The sequence below is a fragment of the Coregonus lavaretus genome (assembly GCF_964263955.1).
Source record: "Coregonus lavaretus genome assembly, chromosome: 11".
NCBI classification, from domain to species: domain Eukaryota; kingdom Metazoa; phylum Chordata; class Actinopteri; order Salmoniformes; family Salmonidae; genus Coregonus; species Coregonus lavaretus.
The window spans coordinates 29614067-29634240 of NC_139998.1; the positions used below are offsets into that span (position 1 = coordinate 29614067).

Genomic DNA, 20174 nt, shown 5'->3' on the forward strand with positions numbered 1-20174 from the left:
GCATTCTGGATGAGTTGTAGGGGTTAAATGGCACAGGCAGGGAGGCCAGCCAACAGCGAGTTGCAGTAATCCAGACGGGAGATGACAAGTGCCTGGATTAGGACCTGTGCCGCTTCCTGTGTAAGGCAGGGTCGTACTCTCCGAATGTTGTAGAGCATGAACCTGCAGGAGCGGGTCACCGCCTTGATGTTAGCGGAGAACGACAGGGTGTTGTCCAGGGTCACGCCAAGGCTCTTCGCACTCTGGGAGGAGGACACAACGGAGTTGTCAACCGTGATGGCGAGATCATGGAACGGGCAGTCCTTCCCCGGGAGGAAGAGCAGCTCCGTCTTGCCAGGGTTCAGCTTGAGGTGGTGATCCGTCATCCATACTGATATGTCTGCCAGACATGCAGAGATGCGATTCGCCACCTGGTTATCAGAAGGGGGAAAGGAGAAGATTAGTTGTGTATCGTCAGCGTAGCAATGATAGGAGAGGCCATGTGAGGATATGACAGAGCCAAGTGACTTGGTGTATAGGGAGAAAAGGAGAGGGCCTAGAACTGAGCCCTGGGGGACACCAGTGGTGAGAGCACGTGGTGCGGAGACAGCTTCTCGCCACGCCACTTGGTAGGAGCGACCGGTCAGGTAGGACGCAATCCAGGAGTGAGCCGCGCCGGAGATGCCCAGCTCGGAGAGGGTGGAGAGGAGGATCTGATGGTTCACAGTATCAAAGGCAGCAGACAGGTCTAGAAGGACAAGAGCAGAGGAGAGAGAGTTAGCTTTAGCAGTGCGGAGAGCCTCCGTGACACAGAGAAGAGCAGTCTCAGTTGAATGACCAGTCCTGAAACCAGACTGGTTTGGATCAAGAAGGTCATTCTGAGAGAGATAGCAAGAGAGTTGGCTAAAGACGGCACGCTCAATAGTTTTGGAAAGAAAAGAAAGAAGGGATACTGGTCTGTAGTTGTTGACATCAGTGGGATCGAGTGTTGGTTTTTTGAGAAGGGGAGCAACTCTCGCTCTCTTGAAGACGGAAGGGACATGGCCAGCGGTCAAGGATGAGTTGATCAGCGAGGTGAGGTAGGGGAGAAGGTCACCGGAGATGGTCTGGAGAAGAGAGGAGGGGATGGGGTCAAGCGGGCAGGTTGTTGGGCGGCCTGCAGTCACAAGTCGCAGGATTTTATCTGGAGAGAGAGGGGAGAAAGAAGTCAAAGCATAGGGTAGGGCAGTGTGAGTAGGACCAGCAGTGTCATTAGACTTAACAAACGAGGATCGGATGTCGTCAACCTTCTTTTCAAAGTGGTTGACGAAGTCATCCACAGAGAGAGAGGGGGGGGGGGGGGGGGGGGGATTCAGGAGGGAGGAAAATGTGTCAAAGAGCTTCCTAGGGTTAGAGGCAGATGCTTGGAATTTAGAGTGGTAGAAAGTGGCCTTTGCAGCAGAAACAGATGAAGAAAATGTAGAGAGGAGGGAGTGAAAAGATGCCAGGTCGGCAGGGAGTTTAGTTTTCTTCCATTTCCGCTCCGCTGCCCGGAGCTCTGTTCTGTGAGCTCGCAATGAGTCATCAAGCCACGGAGCTGGAGGGGAGGACCGAGCCGGCCGGGAGGATAGGGGACACAGAGAGTCAAAGGATGCAGAAAGGGAGGAGAGGAGGGTTGAGGAGGCAGAATCAGGAGATTGGAGGGAGAAGGATTGAGCAGAGGGAAGAGATGATAGGATGGAAGAGGAGAGAGTAGTGGGAGAGAGAGAGCGAAGGTTGCGGCGGCGCATTACCATCTGTGTAGGGGCAGAGTGAGTAGTGTTGGAGGAGAGCGAGAGAGAAAAGGAAACAAAGTAGTGGTCGGAGACATGGAGGGGAGTTGCAGTGAGATTAGTAGAAGAGCAGCATCTAGTAAAGATGAGGTCAAGCGTATTGCCTGCCTTGTGAGTAGGGGGGGACGGTGAGAGGGTGAGGTCAAAAGAGGAGAGGAGTGGAAAGAAGGAGGCAGAGAGAAATGAGTCAAATGTGGACATAGGGAGGTTGAAATCCCCCAAAACTGTGAGGGGTGAGCCATCCTCAGGAAAGGAACTTATCAAGGCGTCAAGCTCATTGATGAACTCTCCAAGGGAACCTGGAGGGCGATAGATGACAAGGATATTAAGCTTAAATGGGCTAGTGACTGTGACAGCATGGAATTCAAATGAGGAGATAGACAGGTGGGTTAGGGGAAAAATTGAGAATGTCCACTTGGGAGAGATGAGGATTCCTGTGCCACCACCCCTCTGACCAGATGCTCTCGGGGTATGCGAGAACACATGGTCAGACGAGGAGAGAGCAGTAGGAGTAGCAGTGTTTTCAGTCGTAATCCATGTTTCCGTCAGCGCCAGGAAGTCGAGGGACTGGAGGTTAGCATAGGCGGGGATGAAGTCAGCTTTGTTGGCAGCAGAACGGCAGTTCCAGAGGCTGCCTGAGACCTGGAACTCCAGGTGTGGGGTGCGTGCAGGGACCACCAGGTTAGAGAGGCAGCAGCCACGCGGTGTGAGGCGTTTGTGTAGCCTGTGCAGAGAGGAGAGAACAGGGATAGGCAGAGGCATAGTTGACAGGCTGTAGCAAATGGCTACAATAATGCAGAGGAGATCGGAATGAAATGAACTAAACATCTGGGAGAGGAGAGAGCAGGGCCTCCCTCACCAAAACTTCCACCTCAGAAACTATAATTGTTTCACTGAACCACCCAAACAAAAACTCTCCCAACTTCCACCTTTAGAAATCAGAATTGTTGTGAACCACAGCGGTCCAATGTTTAAAGGAATAGACTCAACCCACTTTATTCAGCTAGCTAACTATGACACCATAGCTAACTAGCATGCTAGCATCCAATAACACACAGTTTAGCACCAACACTTGGTCACAACAAACCACCAATAGTGTGTTAACACACTAAGCAGATAATTCGTGTCCGTGTCTAGTTCCTTTCATAACGCAGCAATAATTAAACGATGGCTAGCTTAGCACAAATATATTGTATTTAGCTGCCACAGTACAGCACACAATGGCTACTGTGTTGACTCTGTTTGAAAAACGGCTAGCTAGCTAGCTTCGTGCTACACCCGGCACCTCCGAAGACAATGCCAACCTACAGTAACTACCCACAACAGCCCACGATGTCTAACTATGACGCCATAGCTAACTAGCATGCTAGCATCCAATAACACACAGTTTAGCACCAATACTTGGTTACAACAAACTACCAGTAGTGTGTTAACACACTAAACAGATAATTCGTGTCCGTGTCTAGTTCCTTTCATAACGCAGCAAAAATTAAACGTTGGCTAGCTGGCACATTAACATTGGAAACAACTCTCCACCGTTGCTAAACGTTACCGGTAGCTACCCGCTAGCTAGCTAGCCTCGTGCTTCGCCGGGCTCCGCCGTAAACAATACTTACCTACAATAATTACCTACGGAAACCTACAATAACTACCTAAATAACTACCTAAATAAACTACCTACAATACCTAACTACAACTACCTACCTACGATCTAAATACATGGTTTAAGCTTTACTCAACACCATAAAAGAAGCCAAGCTTACCTCCTGCTTAGAGAAAACACAACCTCTCCCGACCACAGCCAGTTTTGGCAAGTCGGTTAGGACATCTACTTTGTGCATGACACAAGTAATTTTTCCAACAATTGTTTACAGACAGATTATTTCACTTATAATTCACTGTATCACAATTCCAGTGGGTCAGAAGTTTACATACACTAAGTTGACTGTGCCTTTAAACAGCTTGGAATATTCCAGAAAATGATGTCATGGATTTATAAGTTTCTAAGATAGGCTAATTGACATCATTTGAGTCAATTGGAGGTGTACCTGTGGATGTATTTCAAGGCCTACCTTCAAACTCAGTGCATCTTTGCTTGACATCATGGGAAAATCAAAAGAAATCAGCCAAGACCTCAGAAAAAAATGGCAGACCTCCACAAGTCTGGTTCATCCTTGGGAGCAATTTCCAAATGCCTGAAGGTACCACGTTCATCTGTACAAACAATAGTACGCAAGTATAAACACCATGGGACCACGCAGCCGCCATACCGCTCAGGAAGGAGATGTGTTCTGTCTCCTAGAGATGAACGTACTTTGGTGCGAAAAGTGCAAATCAAATCCAGAACAACAGCAAAGGACCTTGTGAAGATGCTGGAGGAAACAGGTACAAAAGTATCTATATTCACAGTAAAAACGAGTCCTATATCGACATAACCTGAAAGGCCGCTCAGCAAGGAAGAAGCCACTGCTCCAAAACCAACATAAAAAAGCCAGACTACGGTTTGCAACTGCACATTGGGACAAAGATCGTACTTTTTGGAGAAATGTCCTCTGGTCTGATGAAACAAAAATAGAACTGTTTGGCCATAATGACCATTGTTATGTTTGGAGGAAAAAGGGGGACTTGCAAGCCGAAGAACACCATCCCAACCGTGAAGCACGGGGGTGGCAGTATCATGTTGTGGGGGTGCTTTGCTGCAGGAGGGACTGGTGCACTTCACAAAATAGATGGCATCATGAGGAAGGAAAATTATGTGGATATATTGAAGCAACATCTCAAGACATCAGTCAGGAAGTTAAAGCTTAGTCGCAAATGGGTCTTCCAAATGGACAAAGACCCCAAGCATACTTCCAAAGTTATGGCAAAATGGCTTAAGGACAACAAAGTCAAGGTATTGGAGTGGCCATCACAAAGCCCTGACCTCAATCCTATAGAAAATGTGTGGGCAGAACTGAAAAAGCATGTGCGAGCAAGGAGGCAAGGAGGCTACCCGAAACGTTTGACCCAAGTTAAACAATTTAAAGGCAATGCTACCAAATACTAATTGAGTGTATGTAAACTTCTGACCCACTGGGAATGTGATGAAATAAATAAAAGCTGAAATAAATCGCTCTACTATTATACTGACATTTCACATTCTTAAAATAAAGTGGTGATCCTAACTGACCTAAGACAGGGAATTTTTACTAGGATTAAATGTCAGGAATTGTGAAAAACTGAGTTTCAATGTATTTGGCTGAGGTGTATGTAAACTTCCGACGGTATGTGGACACCTGCTCTTCGAACATCTCATTCCAAAATCATGGACATTGATTTGGAATTTGTCCCCCCTTTGCTGCTATAACAGCCTCCACTCTTCTGGGAAGGCTTTCCACTAGATGTTGGAACATTGCTGCGGGTCTTGCTTCCATTCAGCCACAAAAGCATTAGTGAGGTTGGGCACTGATGTTGGGAGATAAGGCCTGGCTTGCAGTCTGTGTTCCAATTCATCCCAAAGGTGTATGATGGGGTTGAGGTCAGGGCTATGTGCAGGCCAGTCAAGTTCTTCCACACTGATCTCGACAAACCATTTCTGTATGGACCTCGTTTCATGCACGTTCACTTTCAGCTTTGCCATACTGAAACAGGAAAGAGACTTCCCCAAACTGTTGCCACAAAGTTGGAAGCACAGAATCGTTTAGAATGTAATTGTATGCTGTAGCGTTAAGATTTCCCTTCACTGGAACTAAGGGGCCTAGCCCGAAACATGAAAAACAGACCCAGACCAATATTCCTCCTCCACCAAACGTTACAGTTGGCACTATGCATTCGGGCAGGTAGCGTTCTCCTGGCATCTGCCAAACCCAGATTAGTCCGTTGGACTGGCAGATGGTGAAGTGTGATTTATCACTCCAGAGAACGCGTTTCCACTGCTCCAGAATCCAATGGCGGCAAGCTTTACGCCACTCCAGCTGATGCTTGGCATTGCAAATTGTGATCTTAGGCTTGTGTGCAGCTGCTCGGCCATGGAAACCCATTTCATGAAGCTCCCGACAAACAGTTATTGTGCTGATGTTGCTTCCAGAGGGAGTTTGGAACTCGGTAGTCAGTGTTGCAACCGAGGACAGATTTTTATGTGCTTCGTGCTTCAGCACTAGGCGGTCCCGTTCTGTGAGCTTGTGTGGCCTACCACTTCGCGCTGAGCCAATGTTGCTCCTAGACATTTCCACTTGACTTACAATTGATCAGGGCAGCTCTAGCAGGGCAGACATTTGACGAACTGACTTATTGAAAAGGTGGCATCCTATGACGGTGCCATGTTGAATGTCACTGAGCTCTTCAGATTTTATACACCTGTCAGCAACGGATGTGGCTGAAATAGCCGAAACCACTAGTTTGAAGGGGTGTCCACATACCTTTGTACTTCTATATAGATACAGTACTTCGACTCTTCCTCGGGAAATACTAACCAAAGAGGGGGTATATCTATCTGATGTGACATTAGTTCGCCTTGCAATGACAGCGTGTTGTAATGACATCTGCTGCCACACAATAGAACTGCAGCTGGCTGGCTGGCAAATAAACAGTGTGAACAACAATTTACCTTTTTACTCATTTTTTTATGTGATACAAATTAGTAGTGTTGGGTTGGTCGAACCCGTAAATGCAGAGTCGTTTTACTTACGATAATTTTTGTCAAGACAATTGTCCTTGCATTAGTTTGTTAATATTATTGCTGTTGTTCAATTTCGATCACCACATTGAACCCACTGTATTACTAATAAAGTTGAGTCAAATAGATGACGTCGCGAGTTCCACGTTGGCCCGGACGTGGCAGCAGAATCAGAGGACAGAAATAAACGATTCTTAATTTGGGAGTCACAAACAGAACGATTCACGCCTCGTCTCAACAACGACGAGAATTTAAAAAAGCTTTTCTTCAAATTTAGACATTCACGCACAACATGGGGCTCCTAATCTCGTCAGTTTTTACCAGGCTGTTCGGCAAGAAACAGATGAGAATACTTATGGGTAAGTGTCGGCTGTTCGCTAACTAGCTAAAGATGTCAGGTCAGCTGTCTAACTTTAGCTTTCAAATGTAAAACCTCACGCCACGGGAGTCTTTATTGATTAAGTAACCTATAAAGAAAAACTGATTTGTTTGACCCAAATGGTTTAGCTTGAATACTAATAGTAACATTAGCTACGTTAGTTAACATTAAAGTATTTAACGTTAGTAAATATTTGTTAAAGTGTTGCTAATTGCTACAGTACTGTAGCTAGCTTATTTTTTGGTGGTTCACTGACACTGTCGTGTCAAAATCCCTATCTAGTCTAGCAGAGTAGTTTGCTAGTTCTAGCTAACGTTAGCTAGCCATCTTCTTAGCTTTTTCTGATGGGTTTTCGTATCTTCAAGCAGCTGTATCGATATGGGTAGTCAATAAAAGTGACAGTGTAGACATTTGTTATTTTGTCATTGCTCACTCATGCTTGCAGTTGTATGTGCGAATGAGAGAATTATTTTGATCATAACATTGTTTGTGTTTTCTCAGTGGGCTTGGATGCCGCAGGGAAAACCACTATATTGTACAAACTGAAGCTGGGAGAAATAGTGACCACCATTCCAACTATTGGTAAAACACACACACACTTAAACGGTCACACGCGCCTCCTTTCACCTTCCAGTCTCAACTGTTCCTACTCTATTTACCTTTGTTGATTTTAAATTGAGGTACGATTGAGAGCTAACTTAACGAGATAGTCACCATAGCTAGGCATATTGGACAGTCACTAATCACATGCATACACTAAGTGTACAAAACATTAGGAACGCCTGCTCTTTCCATGACATCGGCTGACCAGGTAAATCCAGATGACTGCTATGATCTCTTATTGATGTCACGTGTTAAAGCCACTTCAATCAGTGTAGATGAAGGGGAGGAGACAGGTTAATTAAAGAAGGATTTTTAAGCCTTGAGACAATTGAGACATGGATTGTACCATTCAGAGGGTGAATGGACAAGACAAAATATTTAAGTGCCTTTGAACTAGGTATGGTAGTAGGTACCAGGTTCACCGTTTGAGTGTCAAGAACTGCAACGCTGCTGGGTTTTTCACACTCAACAGTTTCCTGTGTAAATCAAGAATGGTCCTCCACCCACATTACATCCAGCCAACTTGACACAACTGTGGGAAGCATTGGAGTCAGCATCCCTGTGGAACGCTTTCGACACCTAGTAGAGTCCAAGCCCCGACGAATTGAAGCTGTTCTGAGGGCAAAAGGGTTGCAACTCAATATTAGGAAGGTGTTCCTAATGTTTTGTACACATTGTGTATATAGCCTAATAATCTATTACCATCCATAAAATGTGGGATTGACATTTTAAACCCAATACGTACATACATACAGGTCCACCACACACCCTCAAAGTTTCCAAGGTGATAGCTCATGTGACTCCAATTGTTTTTGAACACTGGAAATTAGAAATGTCTGAAATTTATTTAACGCCCTTAATGGTGTGTGTGGGTGACAGGCTTTAACGTGGAGACGGTGGAGTATAAGAACATCTGCTTCACGGTGTGGGATGTGGGTGGTCAGGACAAGATCAGACCCCTCTGGAGACACTACTTCCAGAACACACAGGTAAACGCATGCACTAAAAGGAAACCGGGGAGGCTACACTACAGCCTACTCTTTTACTCCTCTCATGTAATGCCTCAGGGCATCCTCCTCTCTGACTGTCCCTGCCCTTCTCTGACTTTGTGTTCCTCCCTCAGGGTCTGATCTTTGTAGTAGACAGCAACGACAGAGAGAGAGTGGCTGAATCTGCAGAGGAACTCTCCAAAATGGTGGGTACAGGGCTCTAAATTAAAAATATATATATATTGGTAGCACTGGTGCTCCCAACTTTAAAAAGTTAGAAGCACCACATGAAATTTAGGAACACCTGAAAATACGAATTCTTTTTTATTGATTGAGATACAGCCTATATTGGGCCTAAATTAATTCTAGCTACTCTTGACGCACATGTTGTGCCCTAGAAACTAGTATTTAACATTGTAAAAACATTAGTTAATTATAAAAGCTAAAATGTTGATACAAATACCTGGATATACTGGTAAAGTTACCAGAGGGGTATACTACAAAGCACGTTCAATGAGTTAACCAGCTAACTTTGATAAACAACCAGAAATAACTACTGATTTTCTGGTTCATTAAGAAATCGAAACTTGTTGGTTGTTTTTGGTGGTTTAGTCAATTAGACCATGCCCATTTCAAGCTTATTCCCCCCTGTACAACGGTACAGCGACGCCTTATCATTACAACAATTATTTGGGAGGTTTTTCACACAGTGCTCCCAAAATAAAACTCCTGGTCACACAGCAAAATATTTAGTAACATATGCAACCAAATTTGTCACACTTTAGAGCCCTGGTTAGGTATATTTACTGTTGGTATGGTTTGTAGGCCTATAGACTTGCAAAGTGTCTTTGCCTGGTGTATTTATTTATAATTGATTGGACGTTGAAACTTGGTGGGGGTGCACACCCCCATTTACATTGACGGGGCTGCAGTGGAGAGGGTCAAGAGCATCAAGTTCCTCTGTGTCCACATAACTGAGGACTCAACATGGTCCTCTCACACCAGAATGGTTGTGAAGAAGGCACTGCAACGCCTCTTCCCCCTCAGATCATGAGGAACTTTTACAGCTGCACTAATTTAACATTTTAGTCATTTAGCAGACGCTCTTATCGACTAACAGTTAGTGAGTGCATACATGTATAAAAAAAATAAAAAATCCATACTGGCCCCCTGTGGGAAACGAACCCACAACCCTGGCATTGTAAACGCCATGCTCTACCAACTGAGCTACACGGGACTACTGAGAGCATCCTGACTGGTTGTATCACCGTCTAATATGGCAACTGCCCGCGTCCGGAAGGCCCTACAGAGGGTGGTGCGGACGGCCCAGCGCATTACTGGGGGCGAGCTCCCAGCCATCCATGGACGTACACGCCAGGTGGTGTCTAAGAAAGGCCTGAAAAATTGCCAAAACACCAGCCACCCGAGACATGGACTGTTCTCCATGCTCCCGTTCGGCAGGCGGTACCAGTGCATAAAGGCTCAGACAAACACTCCTAAACAGCTTCTATCCCATGGCCATAACTGTTAAATGGCTGACAACTACTCCTCTCCCACAGACTATCCACACTGACTCTATGCCCATCCACAGGTCTCTACCCACTCAGACACAATTTATGCTGCTGCTAAAATTATTTGATTAGATTTATTACTCCCTTAAGCTGCTGTACATTGATTATTGATTGCCAATACCATTAGTATTTATCCTGCTACTGGTCACTTACTCCTGTTTATGTGTTTGTATATATAATTAGTATATTACCAAACTTATTTATATATTCCTGCTACCAGTCACTTTTCAGCCCAGCTTGCATGTATAGCCTATTACCAGTCACTTTTCATGTATAAACCCACCTTAACCACTCCTGTACATTGAATAAGGTAGTGGCACTGACATGTATATACTTGCATTCTTGTGTTCTTTTAACTTGCGTCGTAGTTTATTTGTATTATATTTTCTATTGTCTATATTATCACTGCATTGTTGGAAAAGACCTCTCAAGGTAAGAATTTCACTGTACTGTTTTACACCTGTTGTATCCTGTGCACGTGGGGAATAAACTTTGAAACTTGTTGACTTTCTGAGCAAGAGCTCAGTATCTCAAACTAGCGATCTAATCACTCTGCCCCCCCCCCCCCCCAGCTCCAGGAGGATGAGTTGAGAGAAGCAGTGTTACTGGTTTTTGCTAACAAGCAGGACCTTCCCAACGCTATGGCGGTCAGCGACCTCACAGACAAACTGGGACTGCAGAGCCTCCGCAGCAGAGTGGTGAGTCTCTCACTCACGCCTGTGTAAACACCGACATAGACATATGCAGGCACACTCTTCTCAATGTTTTTCTTTCTCTCGCTCTTCTTAGTGGCACGTGCAGGCGACCTGTGCGACCCAGGGCACAGGACTGTATGAAGGACTGGACTGGCTTTCCAACGAGCTGTCAAAGCAATAATACCGGACATCACAGGAGAGCAAGAAGCAGAGAACGATAAAAGGAGGTCGAGAACACCTCGGAGAGAAAGACTGACCCCTTTAATCAAGACATGTTTGGTCTTGAAGAACTTGTGCTCCTAGAATGGACGGAACTTGTGGACAATGCAATCAATACCTGGAACATCTTATTATTTTACTACTCTTTTTACTTTCTTTTACTTTACTGTCATCCCTTCATATACTCGTCTAATCTTCACTTTTTCCCCAACCTCATGTCTCGCAGCAGATAAACTGTCGCTCTCAGTTGCATGTTTGGCAAATGGCTGCTTTGAGACACCATTGAGACGCCCCCTCTCCTTCCTCTGCACAGTGTTCAGCTGGGTCAAAGTTGCCCCCAAACACTGATCCTGGGTCAGACTTTTTTGTGTGTGTATATGCCTATGGTTAAGATTAGGATTGGGGGTGTTGTAATCTGATCCTAGGTCTGTGGTTAAGGGCAACTTCTACCTCAAACTGTTCAGTTCCACTAGACCTCATGGACATTTTCACTGAAACAACCCTTTACCCCTCACCCCTGTGACATCATTGCCATTCTATGTCACCTCGGTAAGGGACAGAAGCTTCTAGAATGAGATGAAGACAGTGATGCCATAAACCTCCAGATGTTTGAGGAAGTCTTTCTGCACTGGGAGCCAAATGGAATTCCTCCCAGTGAATGGAATCACAGGAAACAGTTGGCTCCTGGTACTTCCTATTTTCGCCATCTCATTGTAGGGTAGGTTTGCTCTGGGCTCTCCACATAGAAAAGAGGAGATTCTTGACTATTGCCCTTTTTTAATGTAATAACCCATTTCCTTATGTGCTTTGATGTAAGCTGTGGGAATCTGAAATGGATAGGTAGTTGCTGCCACTAAACATTGAAATGGGCTGGATACTTTTTCATCCCCCTTTATGGTTCAGGTTAGGATGGGTAAACATGATCCAGGAGCTGTGGTTAGGTACAACTTCTACCTTGAGCAAGCTGAAACCACAGGAGGCTGTTTAGTTAGAATAAGCAGCACCTAACCCAGACTGGGCCTGTTCTAATACTTAAATGCTTTCTTCCTTCCTGCCCTTCCTTGAAAGGTATTACAGATTTAAGAAGTATTGGCTTGAAACAATGTAGTGGAAACCTTGTCCTCACTTGTCCAATCTTTGATGACCTCAAGGAAGGAAAGGAAAGCAGCAGAAAGGATATGTTTTCTAAGCATTGGAACAAGGTCAATATCAGTGTTGTATAGTGCAGTGGCATGCTTTGGCTCAGCTGCGCATGCTTGTGGCTCGGTGCGCTCTTCTGGCTGATTTTGCACGCTTAATCTGACCCTTCCACACACACACCTACACCATCTCCTTGAGCTAGGCATACATTCCAACTGACCAATGCTGCAGGAAGCTGCTACACAACTTTGAATGATGTGATAACTAATTGTTTTACAAAAGATCTCTAAATAAATTCACCTGTTTTAAATTGTATTTTTCTGAGGATTACATTTAGCTTGTCTGGGTTCATGTGATCTGGATATTTCAGTATACGTATGTAATTCTCTGTAGATTGCGTTAAGGAATGTTTAATGTAATGCTTCATGTTTGGTGGCCAAAAGCTTTAGGTCTCTCTGGTGGAAGTGAATAGGCTCCCTTCTGGTATCGTTCCAAAGCCAACACTAGAGAAACCTGGAGGGTGACTGCGCATTCACTTGACTGGCTGAGTGGCAATCTTTAATGAGATGAAACGAGGACCAAACTGATGCAAAATACTTTTCTGTCAAATGTCCTTGATTTCACAGTGCCTCAGTCAGGTTTTACCTAAAGTATCGAGGGGGTGTGAAACCATAGTCCACACTGCCACATCTCGGTGTAGGGTGAAGTTGCCCATAGACGCTGATCTTGGGTCAGTTTAGCATTTCCCCCACTAATGGTTAAGGTTAGGATTTGGGGAGGGGAAGCTGATCCTAGATCTGTACCTAGGGTAAACGTCATCCCGGAGCCCACGTCTCTTTGCCCTTCCTGTTGTCGTGCTGTACATCGACTAGAAGAATCTTTAGTTTGTGTTATCAGGTACTTTCAGGTATAATGATATCACACCAGTTGTCTTAGTTTATAATGGAAATTGGGCGGCAGGTAGCCTAGCGTTGGGCCAGTAACCGAAAGGTCGCTGGTTCGAATCCCAGAGCCAACTAAGTGAAAAATCTATGTGCCCTTGAACAAGGCACTTAACCCTAATTGCTCCTGTAAGTCGTAATGGATAAAAGCGTCTGCTAAATGTAAATGTACCTTTCTAATGTGCTACACAGCTGATTCAAATAACCAAGTCATCATCAAGCTGTGAATCAGCTGTGTAGTGCTAGGGCAAAAAACAAAACGGTCCTGGCCTGGCCCCCCCCCCCCCCCCCCCCCCCACGAGTTTGGGAACCTCTAATAGAGGACTGAAATGTTCAGACAGATCATGAGATGGCAGTTGTAATCCACCAGAGGGAGTAGTTAGCATGGTTGTGTGTGTGTGTGTGTCACCCCAGGTAGTTTCTGTTGGGAGGGGTTGGGTATAAGCTGTGTTTGTGCTAAGTCAGTAGTATGAAATATGACTGTGAGTGATCTCTTTGTCTCAAATTACAGATAAGTAATTTGTTATGGAGTAAAGAGAGTGGATTGGTCAAACAATACAGTAGGAATGATCCTCACAATAATATTCACAAGTTTCCTTTTATTTACATTTGAGTCATTTAGCAGACGCGCTTATCCAGAGTGACTTACATAAGCAATTAGGGTTAAGTGCCTTGCTCAAGGGAACATTGACAGATTTTTCACCTAGTCGGCTCGGGGATTAGAACCAGCGATCTTTCAGTTACTGGCACAACGCTCTTAACCACTAAGCTACCTGCCTTTTATTTGTGTTACAGCAAAGAGAGGTTGAGTCAAATTAAAAATTATTTGTCACATGCTTTGTAAACAACAGGTGTCCACTAACAGTGAAATGTTTACTTACGGGTCCTTTTGCAACAATATAGATATTTAAAATAAAGAAAGAAATTAAATAGTAACAAGTGGAATACATAGTGAATAACAATAAAGAGTTAAAATAACATGGCTATGTACAGGGAGTACCAGTATCGAGTCGATGTGCAGGGGTATGAGGTAGTTGAGGTAGATATACTGTAGGCAGGGGTAAAGTGACTAGGCAACAGGATAGATAATAGACAGTGGCAGCAGCGTATGTGATGAGTGTGTGGCGTCAATGTAATTATGTGTGAGTGTGCATAGTCAGTGCAAGAAAGTTGGTGCAAAAAAGGGTCAATGCAGGTAGTCCGGGTAGCTATTTGATTAGCTATTTAGCGGTCTTATGGCTTGGGGGTAGAAGCTGTTCAGGGTCCTGTTGGTTCCAGACTTGGTGCATTAGCAAAGAGAACAGTCTATGGCTTGGGTGGCTGGAGTCTTTGACAATTTTCTGGGCCTTCCTTTGACACCACCTGGTATAGAGGTCTTGGATGGCAGGGAGCTCAGCTTGAGTGATGTACTGGGCCATACTCACCACCCTCTGTAGCGCCTTGCGGTGATGCAGCCAATCAAGATGCTCTCAATGGTGCAGTTGAGGGCCCATGCCAAGTCTTTTCAACCTCCTGAGGGGGACGAGGCGCTGTCGTGCCCTCTTCACAACTGTGTGGATGTGTGTGGACCATGTTAATTCCGTAGTGATGTGGACACCGAGGAACTTGAAGCTCTTGACCCGCTCCACTACAGCCCCATCGATGTGGATGGGGTGTGTGCTCGCTCCTCTGTTTCTTGTAGTCCACGATCAGATCCTTTGTCTTGCTGACTTTGAGGGAGAGGTTGTCCTGGCACAACACTGCCAGGTCTCTGACCTTCCTATGGGCTGTCTGCCTCATTGTCATCAGTGTTCAGTCCTACCACCGTCGTGTCAGCATCCTTGATGATGGTGTTTGGGTTGTGTACAGCCACGCCTGGGTGAACAGGGAGTACAGGAGGGGATAAGCACACCCCTGAGAGGCCCCCGTGGTGATGGTCAGCGTGTCTGATGTGTTGTTGCCTACCCTCACTGCCTGGGGGTGGCCAGTCATGAAGTCCATGATTTAGTTGCAGAGGGAGTTGTTCAGTCCCAGGGTACTGAGATTGGTTATGAGCTTTGAGGGGACTATGGGGTTGAATGCTGAGCTGTAGTCAATGAACAGCATTCTTACATAGGTATTCCTTTTGTCCAGGTGGGTGAGGGCAGTGTGGAGTGCAATAGAGATTCTGTCATCTGTGGATCTGTTGGGGAGGTATGTGAATTGGAGTGTCTGGGATGATATGTGAATTGGGGTGTCTGGGATGATGGTGTTGATGTGAGCCATGACCAGCCTTTCAAAGCATTTCATGACTATAAATGTTAACGCTACGGAATGATAGTAATTTAGGCAGGTTACCTTGGTGTTTATTGGCACGGGGACTATGGTGGTCTACTTGAAACAAGATGGATTTACAGACCGGGTAAGGGATAGGTTGAAAATGTCAGTGAAGACACTTGCCAGCTGGTCAGCGCATGCTCTGAGTACGAGTCCTGGTATTCCGTCTGGCCCCGCGGCCTTGCAAATGTTAACCTGTTTAAAAGTCTTACATCGGCTATGGAGAGTGTGGTGGATATGATAAAATAAGGATTTGCTGGAGTCCAAGTCAAACTAAGATTCTTTATTTTTCTGAGCTCAGGAGAATAACAGATTTACACAGCGCAGTCTGAATTCCGAAGCATTGGGTGATAAGCACATATCTTTATAGTTTCTTCTTGGGCGGAACTCTGTTCTGTTTTTATCTGTACAAGGACACACGTGCAGCTGTTTTTGCAACACAGGATTATACTCCCCAGAACAGGAGATGATAATAGGACAGTTTCACACAGTTTCACAAGGTTAGTCACAACTCAGTTATGTGGACACATACAATTAAAAATGTCCCATTACAAAAGCGAGATCACACAGTCATCCGGAACAGCTGGTGCTCTCATGCATGGTTCAGTGTTGCTTGCATAGAAGGCATTTAGATGATCTGGTAGGCTTGCTTCGCAGGGAAGCTTGTGGCTGGGTTTCCGTTTGTATTTATACTTTGCAAGCCCTGCCATGTCTGTCGAGCGCCAGAGCGGCGTAGTAGGATTCGATCATAGTCCTATATTGACGCTTTGCCTGTTTGATGGCTCGTCTGAGGCGTGATTTCTTATAAGCGTCCGGATTAGTGTCCCACTCCTTGAAAGTGACAGCTTAAGCCTTTAGCTCAGTTTCGATGTTGCCTGTAACCCATTTCTTCTGGGGAAGACGTCGTGGATGCACTTGTTAATGAAGCCGGTGACTAGGGCTGTGGCGGTCATTACATTTTGTCAGCAGGTGATTGTCAAGCAAATAACTGCCGGTCTCATGGTAATTGACCGTTAACTAATATAAACACATTTAGCATCTCCTGGCTTCCAAGCATAGCCTACAAGCCACTGATGCAGACCTTTAGAACGTCTACATTTTAAGTCTAATAAATCCATGTAATATAGCCTACACCATCACAATAAATCCATTATTTATTTTAGACAGGTCTAAAGAAACATGATATGAAGAAAATGTAGTCTATTTCAGAAGAACAGAATAGCATACTCTGAGTTGTCCTTATGTCAGGCCCTGATCTGGCTATGCCATATGGTTGTGGGCGACACTAGTTCATTTAGCAGACAAGAATTGCTTAGAATTCCGTGGCATTATTTTATATTATTTTATAGTATGAAGAATACATGCGGCTATTCTGTGTTGAGCGGTTAACAAAGAAACATTTAATGAGGGAAATAAGTATTTGACCCCTCTGCAAAACATGACTTAGTACTTGGTGGCAAAACCCTTGTTGGCAATCACAGAGGTCAGACGTTTCTTGTAGTTGGCCACCAGGTTTGCGCACATCTCAGGAGGGATTTTGTCCCACTCCTCTTTGCAGATCTTCTCCAAGTCATTAAGGTTTCGAGGCTGACGTTTGGCAACTCGAACCTTCAGCTCCCTCCACAGATTTTCTATGGGATGAAGGTCTGGAGACTGGCTAGGCCACTCCAGGACCTTAATGTGCTTCTTCTTGAGCCACTCCTTTGTTGCCTTGGCCGTGTGTTTTGGGTCATTGTCATTTTCAATTCCCTGGCTGAAAATAATGTTTCCACCTCCATGTTTGACGGTGGGGATGGTGTTCTTGGGGTCATAGGCAGCATTCCTCTTCCTCCAAACATGGCGAATTGAGTTGATGCCAAAGAGCTCTATTTTGGTCTCATCTGACCACAACACTTTCACCCAGTTCTCCTCTGAATCATTCAGATGTTCATTGGCAAACTTCAGACGGGCATGTATACGTGCTTTCTTGAGCAGGGGGACCTTGCGGGCGCTGCAGGATTTCAGTCCTTCACGGTGTAGTGTGTTACCAATTGTTTTCTTGGTGACTATGGTCCCAGCTGCCTTGAGATCATTGACAAGATCCTCCCGTGTAGTTCTGGGCTGATTCCTCACCGTTCTCATGATCATTGCAACTCCACGAGGTGAGATCTTGCATGGAGCCCCAGGCCGAGGGAGATTGACAGTTATTTTGTGTTTCTTCCATTTGCGAATAATCACACCAACTGTTGTCATCTTCTCACCAAGCTGCTTGGCGATGGTCTTTTAGCCCATTCCAGCCTTGTGTAGGTCTACAATCTTGTCCCTGACATCCTTGGAGAGCTCTTTGGTCTTGGCCATGGTGGAGAGTTTGTAATCTGATTGATTGATTGCTTCTGTGGACAGGTGTCTTTTATACAGGTAACAAGCTGAGATTAGAAGCACTCCCTTTTAAGCTCGTTACCTGTATAAAAGACACCTGGGAGCCAGAAATCTTTCTGATTGAGAGGGGGTCAAATACTTATTTCCCTCATTAAAATGCAAATGAATTTATAAAAATGTTTACATGCGTTTTTCTGGATTTTTTTGCTGTTATTCTGTCTCTCCCTGTTCAAATAAACCTACCATTAAAATTATAGACTGATAATTTCTTTGTCAGTGGGCAAACGTACAAAATCAGCAGGGGATCAAATACTTGTTTCCCTCACTATATACTTAATTTAAAGTTATTTATGTGACTTTAGTTGTCATACAAATGTTGGGCTATATGTTTTGATATTTAATACTTTCTAAGGCTGCATGATTCGACTCTAATGATGATTTGAAAAAAGTCACATGAAAGGCATGAGCTCTGCTTAGTTTTTTTGCGCAGGCTGTACACACTTCATCAGCCTTTCATTCACAATTTGATAAGCACTTGATAATGCCTCAAATTTCCGGGCTGCATCCCCTTTGTGTGGCCGTAATGCCCCCTAAAACAATCCATGCCTTTCGCGGCCAGTGGCCGTTGTGCCCATGGGCTGAATATAATAATTAGAATTCCCTTCTCCAAGTTGCATGCCGAAGCACCTCTCAGTCACATGGCTCTCCTTCAAGTGATCGGGCCTATCTCACAGGCTACAAATGAAGAGAGACACATCAGAGATGCAACTGAGCACGTCCTTATCCATTCCGAGGTGCATATTGAAGATATTGGAAGAACTGTCCACATTTTTTTTTTGTCAGCCAACAAGATGAGAAGCCTAATGAACAGCAAAAGCACTAGCCTATGTAAATCTACTATCCCCAATAGTACAAAAGTTGACCTATTCTATTCTGTGTGAGAAATAAATATTCCAAACATAGTCTGTGACAGTTGTGGGCTGCGATAGATTCCATATTAATACAACCACTAACATAAAAAATACTTTGTTACGCAATGTGGCTGACGCAACAGATCAGAACCTTTAGCTTAAAATGTTGATAAACTATTAGGCTATTTCATTTGTTCACATTATCAGCGCAGCAATGCGCACATGGCAGTAGGCTATAAGTGGAAATGTTCCATTCTTAAAAGTGACCACAAATGCAATTATGCATGTGATGCTTTTATTATAAAAGTGCATTTCTATAGTGAAAATTATCTTCCCCAAACTTTAAACTCACTTGCTGCATACAGTGCCTTCGGAAAGTATTCAGACCCCTTCCCTTTTTCCACATTTTGTTACGTTACATATTTATTTCTACACACAATAAATCATAATGACAAATTTTTCAGCTCAGGTGCATTCTCTTTCCATTGATCATCCTTGAGATGTTTCTACAACTTGATTGGAGTCCACCTTTGGTAAATTCAATTGATTGGACATGATTTGGAAAGGCACACACATGTCTATATAAGGTCCCACAGATGACAGTGCATGTCAGAGCAAAAACCAAGCCATGAGGTCAAAGGAATTGTCCGTAGAGCTCCGAGACAAGATTGTGTCGAGGCACAGATCTAGGGAAGGATAACAACACATTTCTGCAGCATTGAAGGTCCCCAAGAACACAGTGGCCTCCATCATTCTTAAATGGAAGAAGTTTGGAACCACCAAGACTCTTCCTAGAGCTGCCAAACTGAGCCAGGGAGGTGACCAATAACCTGATGGTACTCTGACAGAGCTCTAGAGATCCTCTGTGGAGATGGGAGAACCTTCCAGAAGGACAAACATCTCTGCAGCACTCCACCAATCAGGCATTTATGGTAGAGTGGCCAGACGGAAGCCACTCCTCAGTAAAAGGCACATGACAGTCCGCTTGGAGTTTGCCAAAAGGCACCTAAAGACTCTCAGACCATGAGAAGGAAAATTCTCTGGTCTGATGAAACCAAGATTGAACTCTTTGGCCTGAATGCCAAGCATCATGTCTGGAGGAAACCTGGCACTATCCCTTTGGTGAAGCATGGTGGTGGCAGCATCACGCTGTTGGGATATTTTTCAGCAGCAGGGACTGGGAGACTAGTCAGGATCGAGGCAAAGACGAATGGAACAAAGTACAGAGGGATCCTTGATGAAAACCTGCTCCAGAGCGCTCAGGACCTCAGAATGGGGTGAAGGTTCACCTTCTAACAGGACAATGACCCTAAGCACACAGCCAAGACAACGCAGGAGTGGCTTCGGGACAAGTCTCTGAATGTCCTTGAGTGGTCCAGCCAGAGCCCGTACTTGAACCCAATCGAACATCTCTGGAGAGACCTGAAAATAGCTGTGCAGCAATGCTCCCCATCCAACATGAAAGAGGTTGAGAGGATCAGCAGAGGGTCTGAATACTTATGTCAATGTCACATTTCAATTTTGGGGGGGGATAAATTAACAAACATTTTTAAAAACCTGTTTTTGCATTATGGGGTGTTTTGTGTAGATTGATGAGTGGAAAAAAACAATTTAATCAATTTTAGAATA

General features: G+C 44.7%; 1 protein-coding gene across 1 annotated transcript; it reads left to right on the forward strand.

The window, feature by feature from the left end:
- The first annotated feature begins 6315 nt into the window (after window positions 1–6315).
- Window positions 6316–12355, forward strand: LOC311137672 (ADP-ribosylation factor 4-like). The gene is made up of 6 exons (XM_084172200.1): window positions 6316–6803; window positions 7325–7405; window positions 8306–8415; window positions 8550–8621; window positions 10559–10684; window positions 10776–12355. Exons 1-6 carry the CDS (start codon window positions 6737–6739, stop codon window positions 10860–10862), a joined length of 543 nt encoding a protein of 180 aa, XP_084028326.1. The 5' UTR covers window positions 6316–6736; the 3' UTR covers window positions 10863–12355.
- The last annotated feature ends 7819 nt before the right edge of the window (window positions 12356–20174 follow it).

Coding starts and splice junctions, on each gene's coding strand:
- LOC311137672 (XM_084172200.1), top strand. CDS start 6,737: ATGGGGCTCCTAATCTCGTCAGTTTTTACCAGGCTGTTCGGCAAGAAA. Junction 6,804..7,324: donor ACAGATGAGAATACTTATGG/GTAAGTGTCGGC, acceptor GTGTTTTCTCAG/TGGGCTTGGATGCCGCAGGG. Junction 7,406..8,305: donor GACCACCATTCCAACTATTG/GTAAAACACACA, acceptor TGTGGGTGACAG/GCTTTAACGTGGAGACGGTG.